Source organism: Hyposmocoma kahamanoa, unplaced genomic scaffold (genome assembly GCF_003589595.1).
Source record: "Hyposmocoma kahamanoa isolate Upper Pololo Valley unplaced genomic scaffold, ASM358959v1 96818, whole genome shotgun sequence".
NCBI lineage: Eukaryota > Metazoa > Arthropoda > Insecta > Lepidoptera > Cosmopterigidae > Hyposmocoma > Hyposmocoma kahamanoa.
The window spans coordinates 5,651-16,103 of NW_020655264.1; the positions used below are offsets into that span (position 1 = coordinate 5,651).

General features: G+C 35.6%; 2 protein-coding genes across 2 annotated transcripts; both read right to left on the reverse strand.

Annotated features, from left to right (window-relative positions):
- Positions 1-1,439: 1,439 nt before the first annotated feature.
- Positions 1,440-4,007, reverse strand: LOC113238555 (O-acyltransferase like protein-like). Its single transcript, XM_026475377.1, has 4 exons — positions 3,825-4,007; positions 2,383-2,525; positions 1,759-1,867; positions 1,440-1,667 (listed from the first exon to the last, which is right to left on the reverse strand). The coding sequence occupies exons 1-4, from the start codon at positions 3,940-3,942 to the stop codon at positions 1,549-1,551; spliced, it is 489 nt and encodes a 162-aa protein (XP_026331162.1). The 5' UTR covers positions 3,943-4,007; the 3' UTR covers positions 1,440-1,548.
- A 4,863-nt stretch (positions 4,008-8,870) lies between these two features.
- On the reverse strand, positions 8,871-10,119 carry LOC113238556. The gene is made up of 2 exons (XM_026475379.1): positions 9,267-10,119; positions 8,871-9,169 (listed from the first exon to the last, which is right to left on the reverse strand). The coding sequence occupies exons 1-2, from the start codon at positions 10,117-10,119 to the stop codon at positions 8,871-8,873; spliced, it is 1,152 nt and encodes a 383-aa protein (XP_026331164.1).
- Between the last annotated feature and the right edge of the window lie 334 nt (positions 10,120-10,453).

Genomic DNA, 10,453 nt, shown 5'->3' on the forward strand with positions numbered 1-10,453 from the left:
GGAAGTAAATTAATTTGCTACTCCGCCAACCCAGTGAAGGTTAAATCGTGCAAAATAGCAGCGCTTGTGTTGAATATGTTTTCACGCAGTTAATTATCCCACCCTCCCTCCGTACAAAATTAATAAAATAGACAACACAAGCGCAACTATAGTCACAAACCACCACCAAAAATATACCCGACACGTGTTTCGCCTCTTCACGAGGCATCCTCAGGGGCTGTTGACTGTGCGACTCTCGGCCGAAGAGTAAGCTCGTTCAGAACGGTTGGCGTATTTATACCCCGCTACCCTTAGTGTTGCTTTTGTTGAAACCCGAAAATACACGTAATAAATGTGATGATGCAAAATTCAATTGTTCATTTATTATACAACCCTTGTACCTAATTATTTCCATCTGTTCTAAAACAACAACTTTCCAAATTTGCGTAACAAATAACTATTATCGCACTATAAACTATGTGACAGAAATATAGAAATCAAAGCGCATAAGTTTCGGCGATGCAAGTTTATACTTAGTATATATCGCAAGACATCAATATAAAAATAGTGTTATGATATTTAGGGCGCTTTCAAATAAGATGCTTACAAAATATATGCTGCATTGGCGCCACTACAAATTTTTATAGAATATTTAGAAGCGCAACTTTAGCGCCACAATCGCACCACTTTAGCAGACCAGGTGTTGTATGAAAATTAGTACAACCGTCTAATTCGAAGGCACCCATATAGTATTTTAGTGTAAGAAATACAAACGTGTATGAAAAATATTTGGCACAAATTATTCACCACTCGTATTATTCTATGTAATTAAAACGGTATTAATGTAGACTATTTTATTTTATGTTTTAAAATTTATGATTAATTTAACAAGATATAGTAGTCGACTTTTTTATTATAAGTTATTATTTTGAATAGTGATTGGTTCTTTTTTACATTTCCTTTTAGGAAAATAAAAGCGGTCAATTTTCTAATACGATTTCAATAAACGGTTGTGTTTCTTATAATTTTTGTGAGTTTGTGCAGTGTGAATAAAATGCGTTAATAATATCTATCTCGAACTTTAATTCTTCTCCAATACAATACAGTGCAATCCTGTGCAGTACAATACAGTACAGTGCAGCGCAGCGCAGCGCAGCGCAGCACAGCACAACACGGCACGGCACGGCACGGCACAACACAACACAACACAATATGCTTTATTTCTCTCAATAAGGAATAATTACAGTGTATGAATACATTAAAAATACAATTATTAAATGCTAAAAATAAACCGAGTCACCTAGTGAGCAAAGTTTTACATATTGTGCACAAAATACTTAACACTTATATTCGGCACACCTGCACTACGCCTTTGCTACGAAATCAGAGAGCGAATCAATGTCTCCATTCTACCCGCAAAAAATCAATGTTGCCGTTGTTTAAATTCTAAAATCCAGTAATTATACTGACCATTACATAACATAAATACATGAAATCTTGATAAATGATAAATTTAGACATTTTAAACGGAATATATCTTTAATTTTATTGTAAATAATTAGTAGAACTTCAAGATGTGCCTTTATTTGTGTCAATAACTGGCTCTTCTGTGACCTGAATAGTCGGAATTGGTGTTTTAACATTTGTTTTATCACCTCGTTGTTGCTTTGAATACGATTTTTTTATACCTGCAAAATATATTATATTGGATATATTTTAAAATATATGAAAAGATATTGAATGAAATATAAATTAGTTAATACATTAAAAAATACTTACCGCCTTTTAAGAACACGTTGAAAATAACGGAACACGGAGAATCCACCAGAATTGCAATAACAAAGCTGACTACGAAAATTATAACGGATTCACAGAGGAATATGTAAATCTAAAACAAAAAAAAAACTGTAAGGATCACAAAATTTTAACTCAAACAAAGCACATTAATATGAAATAGAAGAAAATAGTAAATTGTGACTATATTTCACATTTGTCTCTTTTTCACTTATTTCAAATGTACCTAGTTTAGCTACTAAATGTGGGTTTTTAAATTGGGGTCAACAAACAGTTATCTACACATTACAAGTACTACAAAACTATAAGTAACAAATAGTGACTTAACGAGAAACTAACAAATTGTCGTATGTTTTGTATTTAGGGATACACTTATTGATACAGAATCACATTAAGTTGGCCAGAAAAAAACTCAAAATCCACGTAATCAGAGCTATAAGGATGTGTTTCAAGAAACAAAAAACGCTTCTACGCGAACGCGATTCAGTTTCCCTATTGTGGGAATATGAGTGTGTGCGTGTGCCTTATTTTCATTCACCATTAAACTTAATTTTTACATGGTACCAAAGACTAAAGCAATAAAAATGAGATAGATAAGTTGGTACTTACAAAATTCATCACGGAAAAGTAAGTGTGTTGAGAAGCTGCTTCGGTTATAACGTATTGTAAGGGTAAATGCAACAAATAGATCGCATACGAAAGCCGAGAGGGCAATTTCCACATGCGTAGCGACAAGAACCAGTTGATTGGACCTGAAAGTGTTTAACAGTACTATATACTTGACTCTTTAAAGAAGTTGGTGACATAAATTCATGAAAACCTATACCCTAATCTTCTAAAGCACTTAATAGACTTTTTCTACTCCTGTACTTTAATCTGTTATCTATAATTTCATGAACCATATCGTTGGGTGCTCTTTTTAGTTCTGAATCAAAATTCTATTGTAAATGGTACTGGTTGAAAAATTTCAAAAAAGAAAACAATATCAAATAGCAAATATGACGCTACTCAAACGCTCTACTACCTCCTGATAGGTTAAAATATAAGCGGTACTTGGCCAATCACGGACACATCTATTTTTTTATTTTCTATTTCTCTTTCATTCTTTTATTTTTTATTTTGTAGCGTTGTTTTGACTTTCGTTTGGGTTTGTTGTCGTGGAATGTTGACAAAAATAATCTTTACGTACTGGTTCTGTCTCATTATTTTAAATAATTCGTAGAAAAGGTATTTTTAACGAAACAGGGCACAATCACTGACACTAATATATATACACATAACGAAATTCAAATTCGATTTCCGTAAGAATTGTTGAAGGAAATATGTACAATAATATTATTATTGTGCACATAACTATGTAGGTTAGGTAAAATGTTATGTAACTAAAATAAATTAAAAGCATAAAATTTTTCCATACATAATTATAATCGTTATTACGCAATTACGTAAATTACTCATGAGTACTTAAAAAGCAATACAAAAAAAAAAACAATACAAAGCGTACAACTCAAAATAATAAAAAAAAGGAATGCTGGATCTCAAAATTTTTACCGACAACAATAATTCACGAATCGAGTTCTTAGGTTTTCGCGATTGTTACACATAGGAAATGAAACTATTTTTCCGGATTTAAATCGCGTATATTTGTTTTTTCAAATAAACCGACGTTTCGGGCCCTTTACAGGTCCCCAGGTCACGATTGACTGAGGTGGTATGTGGTGGTGTGCATCAATATTAGACATAACTGGTTGAAGACTGTACGCGATTTAAATCCGGAAAAATAGTTTCATTTCCAATAATTCACGAATGCAAATTATTAAAACACTTCCGAATTTCCGTCTTATTTATTGCTATATAAGATTTGAGACTTTCATATTAAAATCCATAACTTTCTTTTATTTAATAAAATACGTAAATACAGCTGTGGTACAACTAATAACAACACTACCAAAAATAACACTACCACTTAAAAATATCTTGCTTTCTAACTACTAACTTCTTAATCTCACTACGTTTCTGGATAATTAATATTTTTTATAGATTTTTCTCACCTCCGTAACCTTCAGCGCAAGAAAGAATAAGCCAACCAATTCCAAGGGCCCACAATGGTCGCATGAAGGAATTCACAAGGTTGTCGAAAGTTTGATTATCATAGTCATCCTTTTTCATCGGTGTGACCGCGAAGAAAGCCAACGACAGTACGACTAAGTTAACTATCCATAATATATAATTCATGATCTGTAATATAATTTTTGTGGTCGCTATACACAAGATTATATATAAACCACATTAGATATTTTGTTGGCAGGTATGTTTTAGTAAATTTTCAAGCCTTTTGAAGGATGCAGATAAAATTACAGGCCCATGAGACTAGCCAACTTTATGTGTCAGGATGACGCGAGACGCTTTGCCTTGCACTGCGAGCTGAGCGGGCTCCGTATGGACTCCGTTTGACTCGCAACGGAAAATTTCAAGTGTTTCCACCGCAAACGAGTGAGCGGTGTGGACTAGGTGAGTTGAAAAAGTTACAAAAGTGTCACTAAGTTGAGCAAGTTTCCAGCGTAGTACGTACGGACTCCGTTTGACTTGCAACAGTAAATGTCCTAGAATTGCTTCCACAGCCAGCGAGTAAGTGAAGCGGATTAAGCGAGATGGGTTCGCTGTGTCATTGTGTCGTGTGTTAATTTTGAGTGGACTCCGCAACGGCAATGAATCGACTCATCCAAAGGACAGAGTCCGATGTGATTGTATAGCGAAAAGAGAATAAGTACTTTACGAGAATAATTTCGTTATCCATACTAAGGACCTATATAAAGGTGTTATGAGAATTTATATATATTATTTAGCTTCGAAAATAAAAAATCGAAAAACGGTCGATCTGAAATCCACAGCGAAGAAGAACGAACGAAATGTACAAGTAGTCTTGCACATAGATCTTTCTTCTTCGAATAAGTCGTAATACATGGGTGTAGGGACTTAACACGCTCAGAAAGAATGCGTTTTGTGATATTTTAAGACTACAATACGTTATACCCCTAATTTATTCAGAGATAAATTATAAATAAATTAGAGTGCAGAAAATTATGTGAAATAAAATTGATAGCATTTACTATGTTTGAAAACATTGAAACTGTTTTTTTTTACACAAAAAAAGAACTGAAATTTATTTTTTACTTTTCTGCCGTCTATCTCACTCCGCTAAGCCCGCTCGCAATGGATAACAAATAACTCGCACATCTGACCAACCTCATGTCTACATTGACATGGAAGGCAAATATTTATTTTCAGTGAAAATCTTTTCTTAGGACGGAGAAAACTATTTTACTTCGCTCCGCTGAGCTATTTCCCGCGGTGGAAAGCGGACATAAAGCTTGGAATGTCAATGCACCTACTATAAGTCAGTGTGTCACTTCATACCCGGCAAATAACTTGTTTGGCCCATCACTAGACATCATAAAAAAATAATAGAAAATTGATGGTAATGACTGTCTTTCGTCAATGTGACATCTAAATTTTAAGGACATTTATTTTTTTACATTTTTACACTTACAAAAAAGTGCCTGATCTATAACGCATTTTATAAGTTAGACGAAATATTTAATAAAAGATAAGTGCCATTTTCCTAGTTCTTAAATATATTAGCTCTTATCTTATTAACACTATTTTATGTTATAAGAAACTATGAATAATTATTAGTAATTGGTAGTGCTCTCATGATTTTGCGGCGACGTTGTAGGTGACTACTGTATTATATTTTTATAACATATATTTGCCACATGGGCAAGCAATAAATAAAAGATAAAGATAAAGATAAATTTATTTCAATATAACTTAATCTAAATATAAGTAAAAAAAAAACAAATGTAAGGGAAGCTAATATGCAATTGGTAAAAAATAAATAAAAAATAAACCTTAATTATTATACTAATCATAAAGCTATACAATTAATTATTAGAAGCCTACCAGTATAGTTGCGATGCCTAAACTAAGTACATTATTACCTGTATCTTAAGCATCTTGTTTGTGCACAGTATCATTATATTAGAGCTTAAAAACAAAATAGGTATATTTAATTAAGAATAAAACAATTAGCTTTTACAATATAATTATGAAATGACTTCTAGTAAACCTTCTGTTTCATCATAGTTTTTATTTTTAAGCCAGCGTTTGACGGTCTTTTTACATCCCATCTTATTCAAGGCATGAAAATGCAATGTTGAATTTAATTTGTAGTAAAGTAATGTACCAAGGAAGCAGAAGAATCTATGAGAGTGTGATGTGCGAAGTTGTTCACGAGAAGAGAAGGTATTGAGTCGTCTTTCACAGGATGAGGACTTAGACTCAAATGGAGTGATTGAGTGTTTTTTCAAAATTATTTGCAAGATAAACAGCTGCCGCACAGAAAGGACATCGCACTCGGCTAGGAGTTTGTGGGTAGGGTAGAAGAAAGGACGGAAGTTGCTGACTTTGAGAATAGCTCTCTGCGCCTTTTCTAGGTTTAACAGAGTTGTTTTATGTGCGCCGCCCCATGAAGTAATGCAGTAAAGTAGCAGTGATTGACAGAGGGCCAAGTATACTGATTTGAGCAATTCACCGCTAGCCGCATGTCTTAAATTTTTAAAAACATATATTAATTTTCGAACTCTAGCAGTAAGCGCTACAACATGCTGTTTGAAATTGAGATGTTGATCGATTATGACACCTAAATATTTAATATTGACTGTGCTGTCCAAGTTTGGACAACCACTGCCGCAAACTTGAGTCCTTGGACTGGAACAATGATGAGCTACTATTGAGAAAGTATTCTCGACAGGTTGAGAGAGGATGTTGTATGAGAATGTCATATATTTGGTTTTGTCAGTATTAAGTGTAAGTGCATTTACTCTGAGCCACTCGGTTACCGAGTTAAAACCAAATTGGGCTTGTGTGAATACGTCATTCCAACTTGAGGCACTGAAAAGTAGGACTGTATCATCGGCGTAGGATATGATCTTACCGCTAGAGAGGGGAAGAGTGCATAGTTGGTTAATATATACAAGAAATAGGATCGATCCTAATATGCTTCCTTGGGGAACACCGTATTCAATAGGCAATTCATCACTCGTAATTTTGTCAATCGTCACACGCTGTTTTCTGTCAGAAAGGTAGTCCTGTAAAAGTTTGTGTTGAATTCCTCTAATTCCCAGTGCTTCTAACTTGTTTAAGAGAATTGGGATGTTTACGGTATCAAAAGCTTTTGCCAGGTCTAGAAAAATAGCCAAACACTTATTCTTAGAGTCTAGATTCCTTACAATGTAATCAGTCAGTTCGTCAACTGCGTCGTTAGTTGATAGTCCTGGTCTAAACCCGAATTGGGAGATCGATAGGAGTTTCTTATTTTCTAAGTAATGTACAAGCCTTTTGTGAATTATTCTTTCAAGTATTTTAGAAAGAGATGGCAATATAGCAATTGGGCGATAATTGTTAACATTGCACTTATCACCACTTTTGTGAATAGGTTTCACAAGGGCTAATTTCAGAACTTTGGGAAATATTCCTGTTGATAAACAGAGGTTGAAAATGTAGGTGAGGTGTGGAATCAAACAATCCTTATATTGTTTAATGAAAGAGCAGGGAATTCTGTCAATTCCAGTTGCACAGTCATTTCTTAAAGTCATAATAATATTTTCAAGTTCAATTTCGTCCGTTTCGACTAAGGCGAGTGAATGTAATTGTGTGGCGTGTGACGAGGTCATGGTCGACGTCGAAAGTGGAGCGCTGATTAGCGCCTTTTCAGCTAAATGTTTCCCTATATTAGCGAAGAAAGAATTTGCTGCGTTAACAGTTTGCTCTGCATTGACAGAGTTAGCAATGAGTTGCAGGGCAGACGATTTTGAGTTAGTCATGTTCGTGATATTTTTGATGACCTTCCATAATCGTTTTTTATCGTGACCAGCATTTAATATTTGAGTCTTTTCATAATTACGTTTCAATTTTTTTAATAAATTGTTACAGAAATTTCTGTATCTATAATAAGTAGTTTTAATTATTGGATTATTCGGGAACTTTACAATTTTTTTGTGAAGTTTATCTCGATTTCTAATGCAGCGCAGCAAGCCTGGGGTAATCCAAGGTTTAATTATTTTATTGCGTCGCGTAAATATTTTGGTCGTTGTATTCATTTCAATTATTTTAGTTAGCGAACGGACCAAATATTCCATTGCTACGTTTGCATCGGCTGAGTTGTAAATTGGGGACACATCTAAACTTGCAAGGTCGCGAGACACACCTTCATTATTTAATACTGTATGTGTACTGATAAAATTATGTCTATTGAAGCTCTTTTGTAGGCAGAGTAGTAAAGTATAGTGATCAGTTACAGTAGTTTTTAAAATTATTGTTTTTACGGCAAGAATGGTTTTGGCTAAGATATGATCTATGCAGTTACGATCTCTCGTTGGATGAAGATGGGTAGGGAGGTAACCAAGGGAAGCTGTTTGGTTCAAGAATTCCGCTGAGTTGCTATCTTCATTGTCTATCTTAATATCAATATTTAAGTCGCCAAGAATGAATACATTTCGGAATGAGGAAAGTGTTGTCAAAATGTCACATAGAGAGAGTAAAAAATTTCTTATGTTTTTGTACGAGGGAGAGCGGTAAATCGCTACAACAGCAATATCATCCCCAATTTTTCCGATCAAACAGTTAGCGTCCAGAATTATAGGCTCCTCAACTATGACGTTTGGAAGGTCATTTTTTATGTAGAGCGCTACGCCGTCGTTTTGTAAAAAATTGCTTTTGTTACTGAAATATGAATTATAACCGTCCAGATGAGGAGTCGATGGTGTATTGAGTAACCAACACTCTGTTAAAACAAAGATGTCAGGTTCAAAATTAGTTGGATTTAACAACGTTAAAAGACCGTCAAAATTACATCTAATGCTTCTAATATTCTGTAAAACTATTTTTAAATTATAAGCAGACTTAGAAATAAACGTGGGGCACTTATCTGGGTCGCATGATATGGATTGAAATTCACACGTCGCATCAATGTCCTGTGCTAAATCGTTAACATTAGTGCCCATATATAAGCTGTATTAGGATAGGAGGGCGGCGCTCTAGGCGCCCTCATAATCAATAGTACCTATGTGCCTGGTTACTGCGCTTTTCCTAGCTGGACACTGCTCGTCTCCTGTTTTGTGGTTGGCGGGTTTATTGAAGCGTATACAGGTGGCGCACTTCGCGGGCTCCGCGTGCTTAGAACACTCCTTGATCGAGTGGCCTGTGCAACCGCAGTGGCCGCACGTGGACTCAGTATCCCGGCAGAACTTTGCGGAGTGTCCGTACTGCTGGCATTTATAGCACCTAGTTACTATTGTGTAGTCTCTTACCGGGCAGGAGGTCCAATTAATAAAGACTGAATATTCAATTCAATTCAAGACAATTAATAAAGAGAGAAAGCTGTTCTATTAGTGTCCTCCGAATGGGAGCTGTGACTTCAAAAATATAGTTACAGGTGGGCTCGTTCTTTTTGCCTGATTTGTGGCTAAGTTTTATAGAGCTTTCTAAAGTGTTTCTGGTGAGGCTGGGGTGCTTATCACTTATATTTTGTTCATATAAACACTCCAATAAGTCTTTATCTGATATGGTGGAGGGAACGCCTAGGACTATAACCTTTGGCCGCTTTTTAGTAGCATCTTCTACTTTCAGTCCTGATGTTTTCAACTGTTCTGACTGTTTCAGCTTTATTAAATCATCTTTCCTTTCTGAGCTGATGACTACACCACCACCTTTTGTTTTCCGCATACCACTGATATGCAGTTTCAGTTCCTCGGGCTTTATTAAGTTCTGTAGAATTTTCTTGGTAACGTCACTTGATGTATCTTTATTAGCAGGGTAAATAGCGATACTGCTCGTTTTCGAAGGACAAACTAGGGGCATGCCTCCTTTTCTAACCATATCAGCAAAAGATTGGTTAGATGGTGATGCTCTAGGCACAGATTGCACGCAGTTTTTTAGGTCTTTTAATTGGGCAGCGATATTAACTTGCTCATCCGAAGCATTGATCAAAGTACTGGCCGAAATATATTTTTGTTTCAGAGACTGGTATTGCACAGCCATCTGAGAGGCACCTCCAAGCACTGACCTGCTAATGTTGCTGATTTTCAGCTTTTGCTCAGTGTTAAGTTTCCCATCACCAGCAATAGTGCATATTTCATTCAAACAGTGTTCTATTTGGGCCATCCATTTCTGAATTTCGGGGGTTGAGATCATGTCCTTAGTTGGTGCAGGGCCGGGGACTGCAGTTGAGCATGGGCTAGGCTCTTGATCCACGTGCCGCCTTACAGGGGGTGGGCTGCGACTCATCATCGTACTTCTGCTGAACGGGCTATTCATACTTCATAATTTACTTGAAGCACAAAGCGCACGTAATGTCACAAACACTTCAAAACAGTCCGAAAAGCGCTGAGACTGCGTTGACACAGTTACAGTTTTATAATCGTTTTAAATAATAAATAATTAAATATTAAATGCTGGCAGACACGTCTGTCTCTGCCAAGCATGAGCTAAAGAATTGTTAAACATTAAAAGTTACTTGTCCTACGAGTAACTGCACTTGCAAGTAGTTTCCTATAAGGACTGGAACAAGTATATAGTAGTCGGTAGGAGAACAGGAAAAATGATGGGAACATGTACACTC

What these genes read in the sequence shown, in the direction of transcription:
- LOC113238556 (XM_026475379.1), bottom strand. Translation starts at nt 10,119, where the DNA reads ATGAGTCGCAGCCCACCCCCTGTAAGGCGGCACGTGGATCAAGAGCCT. An exon ending in CAAAAAGAACGAGCCCACCT is followed by an intron (nt 9,170 to 9,266) that starts GTAACTATATTT and finishes TTGAATATTCAG; the next exon opens with TCTTTATTAATTGGACCTCC.
- LOC113238555 (XM_026475377.1), bottom strand. Translation starts at nt 3,942, where the DNA reads ATGAAAAAGGATGACTATGATAATCAAACTTTCGACAACCTTGTGAAT. An exon ending in TTGCGCTGAAGGTTACGGAG is followed by an intron (nt 2,526 to 3,824) that starts GTGAGAAAAATC and finishes AAACACTTTCAG; the next exon opens with GTCCAATCAACTGGTTCTTG. An exon ending in CAACGTGTTCTTAAAAGGCG is followed by an intron (nt 1,668 to 1,758) that starts GTAAGTATTTTT and finishes TATATTTTGCAG; the next exon opens with GTATAAAAAAATCGTATTCA.